This window comes from Mesocricetus auratus, unplaced genomic scaffold, assembly GCF_017639785.1.
Source record: "Mesocricetus auratus isolate SY011 unplaced genomic scaffold, BCM_Maur_2.0 Super-Scaffold_100027, whole genome shotgun sequence".
Taxonomy (NCBI): Eukaryota; Metazoa; Chordata; class Mammalia; order Rodentia; family Cricetidae; genus Mesocricetus; species Mesocricetus auratus.
Genome location: NW_024429208.1, coordinates 7,577,380 through 7,598,796, shown reverse-complemented (window position 1 = coordinate 7,598,796; position 21,417 = coordinate 7,577,380). Strand labels below are relative to the sequence as shown.

The 21,417-nt window shown below is 50.7% G+C and overlaps 1 protein-coding gene across 6 annotated transcripts in view; it reads right to left on the bottom strand.

Moving 5' to 3' along the window:
- Nucleotides 1-5,355: 5,355 nt before the first annotated feature.
- Pde9a (phosphodiesterase 9A) overlaps nucleotides 5,356-21,417 on the bottom strand; it is an 88,669-nt gene continuing 72,607 nt past the window's right edge. For 4 of the 6 annotated variants that reach the window (XM_040732231.1, XM_040732233.1, XM_040732235.1 and 1 more), the window contains 10 exons: nucleotides 21,212-21,298; nucleotides 20,301-20,405; nucleotides 20,028-20,110; nucleotides 18,707-18,863; nucleotides 15,020-15,133; nucleotides 11,416-11,520; nucleotides 10,428-10,556; nucleotides 9,398-9,493; nucleotides 7,980-8,097; nucleotides 5,356-5,727 (listed from right to left, as the gene is read on the bottom strand). In XM_040732231.1, the coding sequence (XP_040588165.1) occupies nucleotides 7,996-8,097; nucleotides 9,398-9,493; nucleotides 10,428-10,556; nucleotides 11,416-11,520; nucleotides 15,020-15,133; nucleotides 18,707-18,863; nucleotides 20,028-20,110; nucleotides 20,301-20,405; nucleotides 21,212-21,298 (978 nt within the window). In that variant the 3' untranslated portion in view covers nucleotides 5,356-5,727; nucleotides 7,980-7,995. Of the gene's footprint in view, nucleotides 5,731-7,979; nucleotides 8,098-9,397; nucleotides 9,494-10,427; nucleotides 10,557-11,415; nucleotides 11,521-15,019; nucleotides 15,134-18,706; nucleotides 18,864-20,027; nucleotides 20,111-20,300; nucleotides 20,406-21,211; nucleotides 21,299-21,417 lie in introns of all 6 variants that reach the window. The other 2 variants (XM_040732232.1, XM_040732234.1) reach the window with 2 other exon arrangements.

Below are 21,417 nucleotides of genomic sequence, written 5' to 3'. Positions count from 1 at the left end.
GTCTTCACCAACATCCTGATGGGGTTTAGAATCACCCAGGGTACAAACCCTGAACGAGTCTTTGAGGGCCTTTCCAGGGAGGAGGGACTGAGCTGCCTTAGGCTCCTGCTGCCGCGCTTTCCCTGCCGTGACACTGGGTCCTCAGACTTCAAGCTAAGTAAACTCTTCCTTCTTTGAACTGCTTTTCTGGGTTATTTTGTCACAGCAGTGAGTCCAGTAACCAATACAATGATATGATCACCCGCACTGGAAGTCCCAAAGAATCTATAACCCTATGAAACAAGACAACATGACAAAGGCAAAACTCCGCCCCCCACAGCCCCACACGGGTCAGCTCGGGGGAGTCATGAGACACCAGATAAATGCACACATATCAATTATCTTCCTAGCAATGAGCATGCAGACAATTGCCTTGAAGGTATAATGACATATCTAATTACTCAGGAAACATATCTAAGTGCAAACCACAAAGCAAGCCTCAAATACTGGAGGCTAGAAATATCAACATAAGAAACATCCAAACAAATGCAGAGACATATCTTGTTCACAGCTTGGGAGATCCAGTATTGCAAAGTTGTCAAATCACTCTACATTGAAATATACATTTAATTCAATTTCTATGAATGCATACAACAAAAGTTTGTAAATAGGGTAAGATAATTCTGAAATCTAGGAACATGCTGTTACCTTGATAGGGCCTAGCATCACACATCAAACTTCCAGGCTTGCCTAGGAGGAGTTATATTGACTATAGTCACTGAGATGGGAAGTGCTACCCTACAAGTGGGTGGCACTGTTCCCTGAGCTGGGGGCCTGGACTGAATGAATAGGAGGGTGAGCTGAACATAGCATCCATCACCCTCTGTTCTCCGACTGCATCTGCAGTATGACCAGCTGCCTCTCTTTCCCTTGCCTTCATCTACTTGCTGTGTCACTATAAAACTCACCATGTAGTAGTATAAAACCTAAAGCTGCTTTTGTTAAAACATTTTATCACAGAGACAACAGTAAAGAAGCTAGAATAGGGACCGGAGAGATGGCTTGGAGGTTAACAGCACTGGCAGCAATTCCGTAGCACCTGGGTTTGATTCCCAGCACTCACCTGATGGCTCACAACAGTCTAGAACTGGCAACTCCAGTTCTACAAGATCTAGCACCCTCTTCTGGCTTTCTCCGTCACTGCACTCATGTGGTACACAGATACACATGCAGGCAAAACACCCCGTCTTAGGGTTACTATCCCTGTTATGAAACACCATGACCAAAAGCAACTTGGGGAGGAAAGGGTTTATTTGGTTTACACTTTCATGTCACTATGTCACTGAAGGAAGTCAGGACCGACTTCAATCTGGGCAGGAACCTGGAGGCAGGAGCTGATGCAGGGGTCATGGAGGGACTGCTCACTGGCGTGTTCTACATGGCTTGGCTCAACTTGTTTTTTTTTTTTAGAAATTTATTTATTTATTACGAATACAACACCCTGCCTCCATGTACACATCAGAAGAGGGCACCAGATCTCATTACAGATGGTTGTGAACCACCATGTGGTTGCTGGGAATTGAACTCAGGTCCTCTGGAAGAGCAGTCAGTGCTCTTAACCTCTGAGCCATCTCTCCAGCCCTCAGCTTGCTTTTTTATAGGAACCAGAATCACCTGTCCAGAGATGGCCCCACCCACAGTGAGCTGAGCCCTCCCCTATCAAGCACTAATTAAGAAGATGCTTTACAGGCCTGCCTACAGCCTGATCTTATGGAGGCGGTTTCCCAATTGAGGCTCCCTCCCCTCTGATGAAGCTCGTCATAAAACTAGCCAGGATACACCCATAAAAAATAAAAACATCTTTTAAAAAAGAGGGTAAAATGGAGGAATTAGGCTACCTTTTCTTTTTGTTTTTCAAGACAGGGTTTCTCTGTGTAGCTCTGACTGTCCTGGAACTCACAGAGATCAGCCTGTCTCTGCCTCCCGAGTGTTGGAATTAAAGGCGTTCGCCACCACTGCCTGATTATGCTACCTAATTTCAAGAGCTATTGTATTGCTATAATTAAAGCTGTGTGATACTGGTAGAAAGGTAGACAGATCAACCAAATAGAGCCAAAAAAAAAAAAATCCAGAAACAGACACCACGTCATCTTCCACTACCTTCTGAGAAGGGCATAAAGGCAATTCCTGGAGGAAGAGCTTGTCTTTTCTTCCCCTCACCTCACCCCCAGACAGGGCTTCTCTGTACCCCTGGCTGTCCTAGAACTAACTCTCTCTCTCTCTCTCTCTCTCTCTCTCTCTCTCTCTCTCTCTCTCTCTCTCTCTCTCTCTCTCTCTCTCTCTCTCTCTCTCTCCTCTCTCTCTCTCTCTCTCTCTCTCCTCTCTCTCTCTCTCTCCTCTCTCTCTCTCTCTCTCTCTCTCCTCTCTCTCTCTCTCTCCTCTCTCTCTCTCTCTCTCTCTCTCTCTCTCTCTCTCTCCTCTCTCTCCTCTCTCTCTCTCTCTCTCTCTCTCTCTCTCTCTCTCTCTCTCTCTCTCTCTCTCTCTCTCTCTCTCTCTCTCTCGACTCTTCTGGGATTAAAGGCGTGTCTTTCAGGCTGAAAGATACCTTTTCAAAGATGCCTAATCGACCAGCATCAGACACAAGCTGGACCTCGATATCTATGCACAAGCTGACTCTAAAGAACCATAGAATAAAATCTAAGCCCATGAAACTCTTAGGGAAAAGACAGAAGAAATTCTCAGCATTGAGGGAGAGGCAGAGAATGTGTAGGCTTGACAAAGAAAGTAAGCTTGGAGAAAAAAAAACCTGAAAAAAATTCGTCAAAAACACAAATATTTGCTTTTTAAATACTGCTTAGAAGATCAAAAAAGGGCTGTGGACACTACACAGGAAGACTGGGCGTTGCCCAGGAGCATATGTGATGCCCTGGGTTCCATCCCTGTCCTAGTCAGCTTCCTACTGCTGTGATAAATCCTGCGACAAAAGCAACTTGGGCAGGAAAGGGTTTAGTAGGCTCACACATCCAAGTAACACTCCACCATGGAGGGAGGGCAGGACAGGGACTCAAGGCAGGAACCTGGAGGCCGGAGATGAAGGAGAAGCCATGGAGGGGTGCTGCTCTCTGGCCTTTCCCTGTGCTTGCTCAGCCTGCTTCCGAGTATTACCCAGGCCCAGTGAGCTGGGCCCTCCCACATCAGCCATCAATCAAGAAAATGCCCTACAGACTTGCCTACAGGCCAATCTAACAAGGCACGGTTTTTTTCCTCAGTTGAGGATCCTTCCCAAATGATCCTAGATTGTATCAAATCAACAAAAAACTAGTTAGCGCAATCCCCAGGGCCACACACTCCCTCATTTTTATTTTGAGGTTGCAAGGCAGCGCCACCCACTGGCGGTGACAAGAAAGGTAGAGGAGCTGGCTCAGGGTAAAGTGCTTGCCCCGTAAGCACAAAGACTTGAGTCGATCCCTAGAACACACAAAAAAGCTGGGTGTGGAGTCTTGTACTTACAATCCCAGCACCGATGAGGTAGAGACAGGCAGATGCCTGGGGCTCTGTCTCTGAGCTGCTGGCTAGCCTACTTGGAAAGTTCTCCGGTGACGAAAGACACTGTTTCAAAAAACAAGGTGGACAAGTGCCTTTGAAATGACTCCCAAGATTGGTGTACGTCTTACGCACGATTCTATTGCTGTGATACAACACCATGAACAAGACAACTTACGAAAGAAAGCATTTGCTTGTGGTCATAGTTTCGGAGAGTTAGAGTCCACAGCTATCACGGTGGGGAGGAATCATGGTTACATGCAGGCAGGCATGGCTCTGGGGCAGTAGCTGAGTATATCTTCATCCACAGGGCAGAGAGAGCTAACTGGGGATGGCATAGGGTTCTTTTGAAACCCCAAAGCCCAACCCCAATGACACACCTCCAACAAGATCCACTCACCTTTATTAGTTTCAGACTATTTCACTAAGTATTCAACTAGATGAATCTGTGGGGGTCCTCATTCAAAGCACCAAGGTGGACATAGACATGGGCATACCCCCCGTCCGTCCCCACCCACAAGAATAACAACATCAACCTAACAGAAGGCTCACACTTTCCCCAGCTTTCCTCCCGAAGAAGTCAACGCACAGCCATACAAACACCTGACGCTTTGATTACTCACTATTACCCAAACCAGGGAGCAGTCCAGGTGCCCGTTTACTAGTAACCCATTAGTAACCCTAGTAGTCTGGCGCGCCCCAAGGATTCCCAAGAGACAATGGGGAGGCGTGTAGAGTTGCACTGGTCTGGAAGTCATGACTCTTCCCCCTCCCTAAAGTGTTAATGCCAGTTGGCCTTGGAGCATTACCATGGATGCAAGGAGGCCATCTCAGCCTTCTGTGATTCCCTGTTGACCAGGCTTTGGGCAGAGGAAATCTGGATTCGCAGGTAGCAGGAAGAGAGAGTGTAGCCCTTAGGTCTGACTTGAGCTTCTGAAACTTTAAAGCCCACCCCTGCGGTGACGCACTTCCTCTAACAAGGCCACTTTTCCTCCAACAGGGCCACACCCCTCCAACAAGGCCACACCTCCTCCAACAGGGCCACACCCCTCCAACAAGGCCACACCTCCAATAATGCAGGAGGGCGTTGCCACCTGTGGCTCAGAAGCACCATAGGCTAAGTCAGCCATCATCTGCTGCCTAACACATCTGTCCCCTTTCTGCTTTCTCGCTGGCACATCTGGTGCATTTTGGGTTTTTGTTGTTAAGCCAATTTAAAGAAGAAGAAGAAAAAAAACCCAAACAGGAAGCCTTGAGTTCTTAACACCACAAATCCTCATCAGTTATTGCCTGAGGCCTTGTGTTCAGCCTCCATGTTTGCCTCTGCTGCCCTCCTCAGAACTCATCCCCCCTGTTCCTGAAGGAAGCTGCCAGGTCTATAAAACAGCTGAATGCTGGACATCTTTCCTCTCTTAGCTTCCTTGCTGTCAGCTGGGAGCAAGACCAGAGACACATGACCCGTCCACACATGTGCACCCATGTATGGCTTTTCCCATGTTCCATACATAATCGTGGGAACAGTCTGTGGTTTTTGCCTCTTATGCGATTGTGTGGGCGAGGAATCTCAGATGTATTCATTCCTTCAGTGGATGATTCTAGAGTGCCTAGGAAGACTTACCCATCAAAATCAGCCCTGAAGCATCCATGGTCCCAGTGGTCAGGAGGGCATCTGCCTCCCTCATCACCTCTCATGCAGTCTCCCAGCATGCCTCATTCCGCAGCCCCTGCAGACATCACTGGTGCCCTCCCTCTGTTCATAAACACAGCAATGCGCATGTCCCCAAGTGCCTCCCCCCTTGCTCATAGACACAGGACACGTGCACGCCCCTGAACTCGGGCACCATTCTGATGTTTAATGTGGAATGTACATGGACCCTCAGGTCACATTACTGTTCAACCATTTGAAGACACATCCCAGGGAAAGTCAGAGTCCTTGGAAATCCGAGTGCAAAGCCCAAAGAAAAAGTACAGACCCATTTCTGTATAAGAATATATTATTTAAAAGATAGTTTAAAAATAAAAATTCTGTACAGCATCATGAGTTCCTGTTTTTGTATCAGTGAACAAAACAGTTCTTAGAAAACATAGTCTGTGGCAGGTCATCCGGGGTCATCTGGGCGTGACCGTCCTTGTGTGGAGAATCCTGGGAGGTTCCCAGCCCTGTCCGCTCAGAGGCCACAGCTCAGCTGCTTTAACTAGTACAGTCTGCTGGAAAAAGAGAAACAAGGTGTATTGTCTCTGTGGGGACTGGAGATGGCACAGACACAGGGCCAAGTGGGAAGCTGAGGTGGTGACAGAATGCATGTGACAAGAAAATGGAGAGACCTGGGCTGGGGAGTGGTGGAGCCAGCAATGTTCTTGCAGAGGACCCAAGTTTGAATCCCAGGATTCACAACCACCTGCAACTCCAGCTCCAGCATGTCCAGCGCCCTCTTCTGTTCTCTATAGCACCTGCACTGCTGTGCACATACTCCCATGTATATATATGTGTGTGTGCGCCCGCGTGTGCGCGTGTGCGCGTGTGTATATACACATACATATACAAAATTAAAAATAAATAAAATATATATTTTTTGAAGCAGAAGCAGGGCTAGAGAGGTGATTTGGTGGTTAACAGCACTGGCTGCTCTTCCAGAGGACCCAGGTTCAATTTCCAGTATCCATGCAGTGGTTCACAACTGTCTGTAACTCTAGTTCCAAGTGATCAGCTGCCTTCTTCTGGTCTCCATAGGCATCAGACATGCAAGTGGTGTATAGACACACAAGCAGGCAAACACACACACACACACAGACATAGACACACACACTCACAGAGACACACATACACAGACACACACACACAGAGACACACACACAGACACACACACACAGACATAGACACACAGACACACACACAGAGACACACACAGACATAGACACATACACACTCACACACACACACTCACACACACATACACACTCACACAAGGGGTACTAAATGGGAATGGGGGGACCAAGCCTGACACGACGAGTGGATGTGGAAAAGGGCAGGAATGGATGAGAAGGGACAATGACACACGTGTCTGAAGACACCAGGGTGAAAACCATTACTTTGTACACTAATTTAAAAATCTGATAAAATACAATAGAATGAGGTTGGGGCTGTAGAGATGGCTCAGTAGTTAAGAGCACTGGCTGCTCTTGCAGAGGACATGAGTTCAGTTCCCAGAACCCACATGGAGGCTCGCAGCCATCTATAACTCCAGTTCCAGAGGATCTGATGTCCTCTTCTGGCCTCTGTGGACTCCAGCACACATGTGGTACACATACTCATGCAGACACACACACACACACACAAAGAAAAAGAAACAAACAAATGAAGAATGAGGTTGTCAGCCATACAACACATGTAGCCCAAATTAGACAGTATCAGTGCCACTTTCTTCTCAAGAACAGGACCTGGCTTCAAGGTTCACTGGATGCCTCAATATGGAACAGTAGTTCACACACCTGTTCAAGTCCCAATAATGACATTGCAACCTTGGGCTTACAGATGAGAGGCCTGGGGGTCCACAGTGGTGGGGACACATGGCTGTCACTTGAAAAGGTTTATACTAAAGGCATGCCTCGGGCTGATGTCTTATCTGTTTCCCCTTCAAACTCAGCTTCTCCCTCTCCACGCATAAACCCTGGGCTCACATGACAGACACTCCATAGCCATGTGCTTAGTTAGAGGTTAGCACACACCACAGCATGCACTGTAGCGTGTGCTGGCTGAGGGGCTGTGCTGAGTGAGGGGCTGTGTGAGCAGGAGTCAAGGGACATGCTTGTGGTGACGGGGAACAAGTGCTTTTTAAAAGCTTCTGCACTCCAGATGCTCTTCATAGTTTTTCATCTCATGGGTGGTGCGCATTCTGATAATTAATCCTTTCCGTAACTCAAGTGTGAACCCTTCCAAATCAGAGCCCAGATTCTAATTAGGATACGCAGGATTAAAGTCGCTCGGATTGGAAGCAGGCTGCACGCTGTGTTTGACGCTGCTCTCATCCTGTCAGTATAGCAGGCAAAGGATAGTTTGTAAATGGGAGTGTTGAGGGTGGGGGGGCTGATGTAAGGTAAAGGTGAAAGCCCCTAGCTGTGGAGTTTGCGGGGAGGCTGCGGGAGGCAATCAGGGTAAACAAAGGCATCAGGGTGGACATCCCATGACTGAGTTCCTGGTGCTTTGTAAGAAGAGGGTGGGGGATTGAATACACACACGCCCACACACGCACATGCACGCACGCATGCACACATGCACGCACGCATGCACACATGCACGCACACATGCACACATGCACGCACGCATGCACACATGCACGCACGCATGCACACACGCACGCATGCACACGCACGCACACATGCACACGCACGCACACATGCACACGCACACACACACTCTGCCCTCTCCGCTTAAGGCACTCCAGGGCCCTCCCACTCACCGTGCACACTGAGACATCAGTTTGGGGGAGAATGGCCTTCACTGGCTTTCACATCTCTGTTCTTCTCCGTGGCATTTTCAGTGCCCCCAGGTGTCAAGCTACCCGTCTTCTTCTGTAACTGAGAGAACAAAGGCCAAAGTTCTCTAGAGGCAGCGGGCCAGAGCAAGCAGCCTCTTGTCTCGGGAGGTGTCCGCTGCCTGAAGACACTCAGATGTGAAACATGGCTGCCCACACATACGTGGGCTTTCCACACTTTCCAGATATAGCCTGGGTGCTTGCGACCTGCTCATGACCCATGACGTCATCCTGATCATCCATGTCTGGATCAAGCTGGCCACAGCCCACAGCCCCAGGCCTGCGGGCTGAGTTCCTGTTTCAGGCTCAGTGCTATCCCTTATTTTTCCTTTCATGCCTCCTTCTCTAGGGCCAGGATGGCATCCTGGAGAGCCTGGTGTTCCCATTGGGCAATGGAATGTAGAACCGCAGACTCAGGTCCCCCAGAGCAATGGCCAATGGGATGGTCATGGTGACAGAGAAGTCTGGGCTGGCAATGCCCTTTGGTATTGTACAGTTTTGCCTTTTAGATTTTCAGAGCTGTCCTCTGTGACTTCCTGGCAGGGGCACCAGGATTTTCTGGACAGTGCTTTCAGTCAACCTATATGCTTTTACCATGTCTGTGACATCCCTGGCATTTTATACTGGGGGTGTTCAGGACGATATGGCTGAGAGAGATGTGACCGATACCAGGCCACACCTGAAAAAGAAGGCAGAAAAGGTGAATGTAGAGCCCTCTGTTACTGGGAAGCTTGGGCACATGGACACTGAGCATGAAATGAGGGGCATCTCAGGTGGTGAGGTCACAGTGGCCATTGAGAGATCTGAAGTACACAGGGACTGGGGAAAGTCTTCTGGGTACATGGGCATCCTGGTAGGAACAGGAGGTGTTGTGGGTAGAGAAAGACTCTATCTGGCAGCCACAACAGACAGGAGATATGGACTGAGTCCCTAGTATCAGTGCTTCTGGAGGAAGAGATGTCCACACAGGGGCTTCAATAAAGCTGAACTGGGAATCTGTGCCAAGACTTGCTTTGTTCTCATGTCTTTTTCAATGCAGCCCTCACCGAACAGGCACCCTGGCCTGGAGGACAGGGCCCAGAGAGGTGCTAAGAGACACTGCAGAGGCTGTGATGCATGGTGGGTCTCCAGGCTGACAGACACAGCTGTGTACCAGCTCTCATCAGCCAGCAGTCTCTAAGGAAAGCATAGCCCACCACAGTCCCTGGGGAAGAGACTCTGTTGTTAGAGAGCATAGCTTCTAGACCCCTTGTCTCACTGAGCTTGGCTCTCGTGCCCACCCTTTGTACTGCCTGGCTGCAAGCCCCTGACTCGCCTGCCTGTGTCCCCTGCACTGCTTTTACCTCCTTCATGGCATCATCCAGCTGCTTCAGCTCCTCATAGTGCTCTCGAGACTCCCAGAGTGGCCGTAGCATGGTCTCCTCGACAATGGGGAAGAGCTGGGGAGCAGAGGGTCCAAGGTCAGCCCACAATTTTTAAGCTGCAGTGAACACTGGAGGAGAGTTGTCAGGCTCTTGGGGTACCTGTGAGCCCCAGGAGCTTCATTTGCCAGTGATTTCAAATCAAGACATTCAGAGAAACCCAAGGTGATGAGTGTGAAACTCCTGGCCAGTTCCAAGTCCTGGAGACCCTGGCAAAGCCCCGCCCATGCCCCATCTCTGTCTCTGGCACAGATTCCCACCCCTGTCATTTCTCAGAGGACTCGACAGCCTACTAACTTCTCCCGTCCCCACTCTGTCCAGTAAGACGAGGCTGGGTGTGGCCTCAGAGGGTCTCATGCAGGGACAGATCTGACAAAATTCCTGCTGGAGGTCATAGGAATGAAGAGGATGTGGGTGTCTCTGAGACACCCAGAGAATGATGGGCAGGAGGTGGGGTGGAGAAAATGGGCTGGCAAGAGATAAGTGTGTGCTGGGATCCAGGGGGCTGGAAGTGGTGGCCTTAGGCAGGACATGCAGGCTGCTCAGGGGCTTGGGAGGAGGAGGTGCAGGGGTAGGATGAGGCTAGAGCTTGGTTGTGAGGGTTCGCCAGCCCGCGGGCACCAACTCCAGAATGTTCTTTAAGGCGGGGCCTGGAAGGACAGGAGAGCCAACAACTGGGACAACTGGCTGGGTCTCAAGGCTGGCAGAGCTAGGCAGGGGCAAAGCGGGCCAGAGGGCCTGGCAGCCACACATGGAGTTCTCTGAAGACACAGCAGAAGGAATGGCTGCCGGGCAACCGTCACCATGACAACAGATGAGGAAGCTGCAGAGGGTCCATGTGTGTGCATGTGTGTGCGCGTGCACACCCAAATGCGTCTCCCTGAAATGTGCATGCATGCACGTGTGCACACGTGCGTTTACTGCCGCCGCACCACCAAACACGATCACTCACCTTGGTCACTGTCTCAAACATTGGGATCAGGACAAACTTGATGAACCCAATTTGGGCCGTGGCTTTGGTCACTTTGTCTCTGTCCATGAACGGGGCCACAGGAAGGCCTTCTGATTTCTCACGGTCACTCTGCGGGGAGCATGGTGACAGTGACATTTAAAGGCACAAAGGCCCATGGACCCGGGTACACAGAGCAGCCCTGTTCTCAGGGGAAGAACAGGGCGTGCTGCCCAGCTGTGATCCCCATGGTCACACAAAGGCGGTACAATGGTGAGGACACAGAGAGCCTGCAGTGAACACACATGCAAGCCAAGGCCAGGTGAGCAGGCTGGAGTCCCAAGGGCACGGCAGGACAGTTTACAGGGCTCAGCTCCACAGCGGCTTGTCTGCATTATTTTATGCCCGTATCTCCCTGTAGCTATCCCATGAACCGTGTTGCTTGCCCTCGCCCCTCCTCAGGGCCATCCCTCCCCTCGGGTCTCGCTTCTTGACTCATGGCCACTTTTCTTGAGTCTGCTTCTAAAAGTGGCTCTGGGAGTGACAATAGGTGGCAGTTTTGTCACAATTTTTTTCCCGGTGGCCACTGTCTCACATCTATAATACAGCCTATGTCGTTTCTGCTGTATGTCTGCACAGACAGTGTTGTGGAGGCTGCTGGGGTGCGGGATGCATATGTCAGCCTCTCTGGTCTGCTCTGTCTGTCTGTCTGTCTGTCTGTCTGTCTGTCTGTCTCTCTCTCTCTCTCTCTTTTATTTATTTATCATGTATACAGTGTTCTGTCTGCATGTATCCCTGCAGGCCAGAAGAGGGCACCAGATCTCAATACAGGCAGTTGTGAGCCACCATGTGGTTACTGGGAATTGAACTCAGGACCTCTGGAGGACCAGCTAGTGTTTCTTAACCAGCCCCTGGTCTGCTCTTTTCAATGCAGCCCCTGCTCAGGGAGCTGGAAGGAGTGCTCATAATTTGATGGCTTGGTGTCTCTTACCTGCATAAAATATTCTTCCAGTAAACAATCCACCCATGGTTCTGCCACCTCCATGGGCCGGACTTCATTGGAGATGTCACAGCATTTTATGAGGATCATCTTCAGCTGAAAGAGACATGGCGTTCAGGCCGACGGCAGACACAGCACAACCGCAGCTACCGTGGGTTAACTGCATTCGCCACCATAGGTGGAAAACAAACGGGATGTCAAAAGCGAACGGGATGTGGGTGGGGAGGAACGCTGGCCATCCATGACAATGGCGCTTTTTCTGCCTGGAAGGTACTCTGCTGCAGAGCTCTGCACTGGGATCCTTGCGGTCTGGTTCTCCCAGCCTCCCGGAAGAAGGATGGGACCCATCACCCCCTCAGAGCATCGGACACACAGGCTTTAGAATACCAACTGTAAACTGTTAAAATCTGAGTGCCTGCTCAGGCTTTCCCATGCTGAAACTGTCTCAGTCTGCAGCTCAGGCCGGCCTTAGGACTCAACACTGGCCTTGAACTCCTATTCCTCCTGCCTCCCAGCTGCTAGGATTACAGGCATGTGTCACCATGCCTGGGTCTCAAAACAATGTCATCGCAAGGCCAAGATAAGAAGATACAAATTCAAGGTCTGCCTAGGCTACACAGAGTTTGTGGCCTCACTGGACAACTCGATGAGACGCTTGTCTCAAACTGCCAAGTAAAATCAAGGCTGGGGACATGGCTGAGGGGTACAGTATTTGCCTATCATACATGAAGTCTATCATCTTGACAAATAAAATATAGGTCCACTCCCTCAGCCTTCATGCCACCCCAGAGCAGATGTCCCTCGTAGTACATCGCATTCTCTTGGGTATGGTCTCCCAGGTGGGTGTACTTCCTTCCAGGCAGGAAGCTAGCTGCTCCCCTGGAGTCCAGCAGGGTTGGGTCAGGACAGTCAAAGAATTCTGCCCAAGGGTTTCTCCTGAGCCAGCTAGACCATCATCTCTGTCTGCTGTAGGGGCTGGTGCCCGGTGCTCTGGCCAGGCACAAACATCAATACTGTGACCTTTCTGGATAAAAGTGGAGGCAACTGTCCAGGGTCTGACGGTGAGCAGGCAGAAACGTCCATCGGAGGCACACAACCTCAAGCCACGATCTGCCTGCATTGTTGCCTTTTCCATGTAGGAGGGGGAGCACGGCCTGGGTATGCACACGCCTCAGTCTGCCTAGCAGGGAGGATCAACCCTTCCGCTCTGGCTGGGCCTTGAAAGACTTGTGGATATTAGCTGCGCGGCCCTCTTTCTGCTTCCTGGGCGGGGACCCTTCTTTGCTGCTCTGTATTGGAACTGGCTCCAGCCCAGAGCAGTTACAAGCTTGGTCTGGTTGGCCTTGTGGGGGAAACTGCCCCAGACAAGTCACTGTGGCTTGGGTAGTGGCTGGGTCAGGCATGCCGAAGTGTCTTCAGGCTTCATCATTCCGGGTGCCTCTGCTTCCTTGGCCCGGGACCCCCACCTCCAGGCTTGGACTATGAACTCTGTCTCTCAATCGTTTATCAGTCCCTTGCCCCAGCCTTTGGGGGCCCTGCATTGATGCAAGTGCAGGCGGCCCGATCCTGTCCCAGGGGAGAAGTGGAGCCCTGGATGGCCGACAGTTAGTTCCTCCTGTACTTCCTGATGGGTGGGCGGGTGGGCAGGGGAGGCGGGCAGAGACCAAGGCATGCAGATGTGCCTGATGTGCCTTTGGTCTGGCTTATGGTCCTATCTGCCCACCCTCACACCGGGCAGAGCCTTTGAACTCCGTCCGGCCTGTCACGCAGCCTAGCAGCCAGCTTTCTTCGTATCACAGATGGAAGTGAGGCGTGCAGGGTACAGGCTGCCTGCTTTCCTCAGCCGCTTCTGATCGTCGTTGGCTTCGTTCTGTCTTTCCCCCGCGCCTTAGCAGATCCCATGTGTCTGCACAGCGATCCTCTCATGGATCCCATGTGGCTGCACAGCAGCCCCCTTTTGTCCCTGCTTTTGCTTCTTGTGCTTTTTTTTTTTTAAGATTTTATTTATTTATTACATATACAGTGTTCTGCCTACAAGCCAGAAGAGGGCACCAGATTGAATTGTAGATGGTTGTGAGCCACCATGTGGTTGCTGGGAATTGAACTCAGGACCCCTGGAAGAGCAGTCAGTGCTCTTAACCCCTGAGCCATCTCTTCAGCCCTTGCTTCTTGTGCTTTTAGTCACCCAAATAATATTAAGTAGAGACTTCCAGAAGTAAATAGCCCATCGGTTCTAACCCCCATGCTGATGTGAGCAACATCTCAGGCCATTTTCATCCCGTCCAGGATGGGAGTCTTCTTTCTGATTTTGGTCCCTCTGGGACACACTGTCTGCCCATTATGTACTGTGGTGTCCCCTTTTATCCTGCCTTACTTAGGTGTTGGGCTCTCCTGCGCCTAGTCTGTAAGCTTATTGCGGAGATGTGTGAGTAGGAAAAAGGAGTATACATCAGGTTTGGCTTCCCCATGGCTTCAGGCACTCCCTGGGATGGTAAGAGGTGTCCCCTAAGGGCTGGAGACAAGCAGTATACGCCAGGTTTGGCCTCCCCATGGCTTCAGGCACTCCCTGGGTCACTGGGATGGTGAGAGGTGTCCCCTAAGGGCTGGAGACAAGTGTGCCTCTCTTCTTTCCCTGGAAAGGGGGCGCTCTTAGAGGCCCTGACCCGGGGAAGACACATCCTCTCACTGTCCAGGTGTTGGCCACAAGGGCCCTTCCTCCTCTGCAGCTCTGCCTGCTCACTGCCATTCAGCCTTTTGCAGTAAGGGATCCTGACAGCTCAGTGTCATGGAATGGGAAGCCACAGGTTCAGCCCGACCTAAGAAAGGCATCTTTGTTTACTGTCTGTCAGCTCCTCTGGAGGGGCAAGGTGACGTTATTGGTTTTAAAGACTTATTTATTTTTATTTTATATACACGAGTGTTTTGCCTGCATGTGTGTATATGAACTATATGTATACAATACCTGCAGAGGCCAGAAGAGGGCATCAGATCCCTGGATCTGGATTACAGGTGGTTGTAAACTGCCATGTGGGTGTTGGGAACTGAACCCAAGTCCTCTGCAACAACAGCAAGACCTCTTAACTGCTGAGCCATTTCTCCAGCCCCAAGGTATTTGTTTTAAAGAGATAAACAGCTTCAAAAGAGACTTTGGAGAAAGTAAGGCACAGAGCAATTAATGTCTGAATGCTGGGATTCAGATGGTTACTCATTTTGAAGTTAATTAAATTTTGACATAGGGTCCTAGGCTGGCTCGGAATTCATTATATGTAGCCCAGGTGGGGCTGAAGTCTCTGCAATCTTCCTGCCTCAGCCTCTCTGGTGCTGGGATTACAGGAATGAACCAGCATGCTGGGTTTGCATTTTGCTTTCTAGAAGGGACAGACACCACGCACACTTAGGCCACCTCCTTGAAGGAGAAGGCTGTTCTTGACCCATGTAGTTACACTTCAGGAGGCAGCCTTGTCTTCTGTTGGCCCAGGAGGAGCTGCGATACTGAAATCCAGTCACTCCAGCACTCCATGGCCAGGTGAGAGAGACATCTGGGTTCCTGGCTTTCCCAACTAAGCTTTCCAAAGACACAAAAGACACAACCTACCAGGGTCAGGTGCTCCTCGTTGCTGTAGTCGAAATTCTCCATTTTCTCTTTGAAAGAATCCATGATTTCGGCATGCCTTGCCATGTCGGTGGCCAAGATCAACGTGATCATCCCCTAGATGGTAAGAGGACACGGTGTCAACCACCACGTGCCAGAGCCTCAGTGAGTGCTCCCCACCTCAGCGAGTGCTCCTCACGCTGTGCTTTGAGCTCCTGTGTGACCGTCGCTCACACATGTGCTCTGTCCCTGCGCCATGTCCACAGGCTGCAATCACAGGCTGACAGGGTAACAGACGGGTCGTCATGCTGAACTGGAAAGCTAAGCAGATCTTAGCCAAGGCTCAAGCATGCATTTAGTCACCAAGGTCTGCAATTAGCCCTGCTCAGAGCTTGCTGATGGGTATCAGCAATGGAGTTTCCAAGACAATTTTCCCATCTATATGTGGCTGCACATAGGTTATCTAAGTCAGAACATACTTGGCAACATTCCCACTATCAAGCTTATAAAAGAGGACCCAATGGGCTTGTAAACTATAGCTATGCTATGGTTTGAACGGGGCTGATGCCCTCCCGAACTCAGGTTCAAGTCTGGTCTCTAGCGTGACTGTGTTAAGCAGAAGTAGGATCCTTAAGGAGTGTTTGGGTTCAATCCTCATGCAGCAGTTCATGTTCTCCCCCAGCCCACCCAGCACTGGGTTAAATCCACAGGGAGTGAGTTTTCACTCCTGTCCTTTAACCTTCTGTCCATATCCCTCACCAGAAACAGAGCAGATGTGGATGCCAAACTCTTAGTCTTCCCAACCTCCAAAACCCTAAGTGAATGCAAACCTCTTCCCTTTTAAAATCACCCGGTCTTCTGGGTGTTGGTGGTGCATGCCTTTAATCCCAGCACTTCGGGAGGCAGAGGCAGGCAGATCACTGTGAGTTTGAGGCCAGCCTGGTCTACAAAGCAAGTTCCAGGACAGCCTTCAAAACAATATAGGGAAACCCTGTCTCGAAAAACCAAAAAAAAAAAAAATCACCTAGTCTGTGGTATTTTATTATAGTAAATACTGGTTTAGGAAAAGTAGCGCAACCCATTCTTTCTTTTCTCCTGTCCATCTAGCTTTCCATGCATCTGCTGTATTCTACTTGTCTAGATGTCTACCCATCCTTCCATTCATCATCCACTCACCATCCACCCACCCATCCTTCCTTCCATCCTTCACCCAACCATCTGCTACCCACTCCCCCACTCATCCATCTGCACTCAACCTATCCATCCATCCATCTTTTCATTCTCACACCCACCCACCATCTCTCCAACCACCTGCCACCCACCCACCTACCCATCATCCATCCATCATCCGTCATCCATCCGTCATCCATCCCAGAAAATATTTGTATAACATCTCTGTACCAGGGGAAGAGCTTCACTTTTCCAATAAGACCTCCAGCCTCAAATGCCAAAGTCAAATAGTCAACATGAAGAATTTCAAATGTATATTTCTTGTATGTGTGTGACACATCATCTTGCATTTTGAATTACGAACTTTTTTTCCTGTTATTAACAGAACATTCAGTTATCCCTCTACATCTTCAATGACAAAACTGTTTTGTATGTGTGAGTGTGGGTACACACATGCCATAATTAGCACATGTGGAGGTCGGGGGACAACCTCGACTGTCGGTCCTTGCTTTCCGCCCTGTTTGAGGCAGGGTCTCCTGGTGTTCACTGCAGTGTCCACGAGACTAGCTGGCCTGTGAGCGCCAGTGAATTCTGTCTCCGCCTCTCGTTTCTCTGTAGGTGTGCACTGCAATTATAGACACTAGTTCTACTGTGTCTGTATTTGATGAGGGCTCTGGGGAGCTGAACTCAAGTTGTCTGGCTCGTGTGGTGAGTGCTGTACCTACTGAGCCATCTCATTATTTAAAATACAATTTTTTAAAAAATTTGGGTAAGTGGTTTTTGTTTCCAGAAAAAGTCTTATTTTAAAACTCATAGACTTCTGGAATAGGACAAGCCCTTGTTATCCCCGTGGTGGCCAGTATGAAGAAGACCCTGTTTGTGGGGACTTATTATTGTCTAGTCATCCAATTAGATGACTGTCTTTCTCTTCTGGGGTGCTGCTTGATGTACCTTGCTGGAGAAAGCCACACACTGAGGGATACTCAGTCAGGACCTCTGGGTAGTCACTGGGTGGCACTGGCCTGGGTGGCCATCTCTCCTGCTAGCGTGACTTTTACCCACTATAGAGGAGGGTGGTTGTAGTTTGTCATAACAGTCCGTGGCACACATTTAGAGGGTGGAGCTGTGAACATGAAAGAGAGGCAGAAGCCTGCAGATAGGGGAGAGAGCTTCGCCATGAATTGATGCTGACTGCCGCCAGGCACTACAGTTAGCTTTGAACTTCCGGGAACAGACAAACAAGGGAATAATGGTTTATGAGGTGGCTGCTCTTTGAAAAAGCCAAGCTTGTAGGTTCTCCAGGAAAGAGGCATCCATTTAGTTCTGTGGGGAAAGAGGCCAGTTGAGACCCAAAGGGCACGATCCCCAAGAGATGGCAACACATGACCCTCAGAGAGTCCGGGGATGTCCCTTATGTGCATATAGCCTGGATGGGCCTGGCTGGGTGCTGCTGGCTTTGGGGATATATAATCCTTATAGTTCCAGGGTCTGGAAGACCAAGATGAAGGAGCCAGCATGTTCTTATTCCTTCCAAGGCTTGAGAGAAGGTTCCTTCCTGCTCCCTTGGCTTCATCTACACCAATATCTGCCTCTGTTGTACCCCAGTCTTTTACTTCATGTCTCTTTATCCTCTGCCCCTTGGAAGGACACCTGTCATGGTGTAGGGCCCAATCCACAGCAGCACTCGGAGATCTTACTCAAGTAGGTACGCCGAGACGCCCCTGCTTCCACATAAGGTTCTAAGGGTCAGCTACCTCGAGCCACTACATTTCCAACAGGAGTCACCCTGGGTCCTTCCATGCCCTGTAAACAGCACTAATGGCTCAGCACTCAGTTATGGCGCAGACAGAACCTTTTGGGTGGGGAGGGCAATGATGTTTTTTCTTAATTTATTAATCCTGTTTATTATTTTGTTTTTCAGTGCTGGGTATTGAATCTAGGCCTACAGGCCAGAAAGGGGCACCAGATCTCATTACGGATGGTTTATAAGCCACCATGCGGTTGCTGGGAACTGAACTCTTAACCACTGGACCATCTCTCCAGCCCGGGAGGGCAATGATTTATGTGACTAAAAGTGGTTGTCTCAGGGCGGGGGTGACTAGGGAGGATAGTCAGCTGGTACAGGTCGTGATGGAGATGAGTGACACGACCCTACGTGATGGGTGATAGCAGCTGAAGCTTCATGGCCGCTATCATCTCTGCTAGGCTGCACACACCGTAGGTGCCTGTCCAGGCCCTGTACTGTCTCAGACACTCCTCTTTCTTTCCTCAGTTCCTTCCCTGACTGCAGGGACACAGGAGCCATCTCAAAGGGAGCCATTAGGGTTGTATTTATGGCAATGACACGCAGGTGACATCAGGTGTAAATGGCAAAGGCCCATCTCCCTGGAGACCACTCTGGGTCCTGGAGGAAGCAGGTAAGGCAGGCTGGTTTCAGGGGCCCTGACGGGTACTGCCGTAACCAGGAGTCTCCAAAGAGTGGGGCTCTGCTCTGACCCCACCAGCCGTGGCCCCACACACCTGCCTGATCTGCCTGAAGCCCTCAGGTGGCACGCTGGAGAAGATGTTGCATTCGGGCCTCGCCAGGATCTGGAAGGCAATGGCGCAGTGGTGGTTCTCCAGCGGTGAGATGTCGTTGTAGCGCACTGCCAGTTCCGTGCGGGCGTTGATCTGGTATCTAGGATGCGTGCAGAGAGTGGGAAGCTCAGACACCCTGCCTCTGGCATTTGTATACCGTGGTGTACATGGTTCCCGCAGAAGCTGGAAACACCTAAGGGCTAGTGACCAGATGACTCTCATGCTCCTGTAACTAGATACCCCGTGCCTTTAAATCCAACCCACGACCTCAGCTCTCTCCCTGGGGTGCTGCCTTGAAGGCACTGAGGCTCCAAAAATTGTTGGATTTCGGTATATGCGAAGACAGGATTTCAGTAAAGAGGAAACAGGTTTGTTTTCTTACCCCCCCCAAGTATATATGAATATGCATGTGTAACAGAATCTCATTCTGTAGCCCAGGGTGACCTGGTACCTGAGATCTTTTTGCCTCACTTGGCCTCCAAGAACTGGGGTTACAGGAAGAGCCCCATTGTGCCATTCTGAGGGTGGAATTTTGAGGTTAATGCTAAAATGAACTTTTTGCCGGTATGTCGTTGGCAGCTGTGGTGACCAATAAATGTGCAGAAAGGTAATAGATGAGTTACTGGGACCACCTCTGAGGAGTGCTCATGGCCACACCTGGGACTCATTCTGTCCTGACAAATGGTGGTGTGGCCCCAAGGACATCTGATGTCACTGCAAAGCCACAAAGGAGCATTAGAAAAATAGCCTGTGTCCCTGAATGCAAGCCCACACCACGAGGGAGGTCTGTCGGTTCCATGGGGGTAGCATTCTACCTAATGGAGACAGAGGTACTTAGTGTCCCCAGCCCTGGGCCCATCCTCCTGGCCCCATGGGCACTGCCCCAGCCCTGCCCCCACTCACTCTAAACCCTGGTCCTCTGCCTGTGCCTTATCCTGGACAGGGAGCATCCTGGCAGAGAACGGTGTGGGGTCCTACTGCCCCCCATCTTGGGGAGGGGGCAGGTCGGTACTGCCATGCACCTTCAGAGCCTGGGGCTGACACAAAGGGATTGTGGCTGCCTTTGCGGCTTGGTAGCCTTGGAGGTACCCTCCCAGGGGAGGCCCCGGACTCTATACAAAGTCCAAAAGTTGGGAACAGCATCCTGTAGGGTTAGGGGGTCTAGGTTGTTAACTCCACCTAGGAGCTGTGGAAGGGTAAGCTGAGTTTCTCTGAGAGAAGGGGCACTTTTCAAAGTAGAAACAAGAAAGAAACCCAAACGTACGTGTTGTTGTACCCTGGGTGGTCCAGGTCATGGCAGATGGCTGAGGTCATCAGGACCAAGATGTCCATCTGGGAAAACTTCTCCTGGATTAGGTGAGAGTCAGGCATCTGTCCTCCTCGTGGGAGGGCAGGAGGGGTGGGGACAGACTGGGCTGCAGTGACAGGAGAGGACACAGTCCCTGCAGAGGTTATACGCCCCCCGGCTGTGGGAGGGAGCGGAGGACTTAGGCACTCAGCAGGGTTAGGGATGGAGGGTGGGGCTAGCAGGACCCACCTGGAGGCCACAGAGCCAGACCATGCTGTACATCATCTGCGTCACACAGAAGCAGTGCCGGAAGTTGTGGAAGGGGTTGTTCCTGTAGTTGTCATGCACACAGAGCTGTGGGGAGGAAAGGGTTACCTCAAAGCCCCTACGCCCACCCATAAGGCTCCCAAGGCCTCTGGTGTTCCCAAGTTCACCATCTCAGGAGGCGTGGATCAAGAGCCCTGCAATGTCCCACCACTGCACAACCTGGGGACAGGGTCTAAAGTATCCCCCAGGTGTCTGCTGAGCCACACTGGGGTAGAAAGTTGGGAGTGAGACAGGAAGCATTCCGCAAGGGGCTCCAGGTTCCCAGGCCTATGGGACAATTAACAGGCTTTCGGTTCCTGATTCACGATAACCTTTTATCCCTTAGCAGAAGTCCAGCTACTAAGCTCCCATGCCTACACATACATACATACATACATACATACATACATACATACATACAATCTCCACCCACACCATGCACAACCCAGATGCATACACTCTCACAAACTCCCAGAGGCACACTCTCACACCCACACTGCCACAGAGACACGCACTCCCAGACAACCACACGCATTTTCACATATACACGCCCAGAGACACACACAGATTTATATACTCAAGACTTAACCCCACACACTCATATAACCCTGTTACCCTCACACCCCCAGGCACGGGTGACACCCCTGCTTTAGGGTGCTGCCTTGTGGGTCTCTCCCCGATTGCTGTACTAATTCCTCAATCCTCTGAGGGATGGCTTGGGAGGACCGATGTGACAAGTGACCTCGCAGAACTCCCCTGGCACTGCTACCCCCTGCCACCAGGAAATGTAGGGCAGGCCATTCCGATGTGGCAGGGAGAAAGTGACAGGTCTGAGCATGGCGCTCATCACTTACCAGCCACCTGCGGAGTGTGATGGGGTTGATGTTGAAGTCTCTGACCAGGCCGAGGTCATGGTACATATGCTCTAAGCAGCTCAGCATCTGTGGGAATAGGGCCAGGGGTCAGAGGTTAGAGGTCAGGGGAGCAGGCAGGCCTGCTGACCCTCCATCCCATGCATTGTCTTGAACATTGACTCGAGGGGTGACTGGGGTCAGGCCAA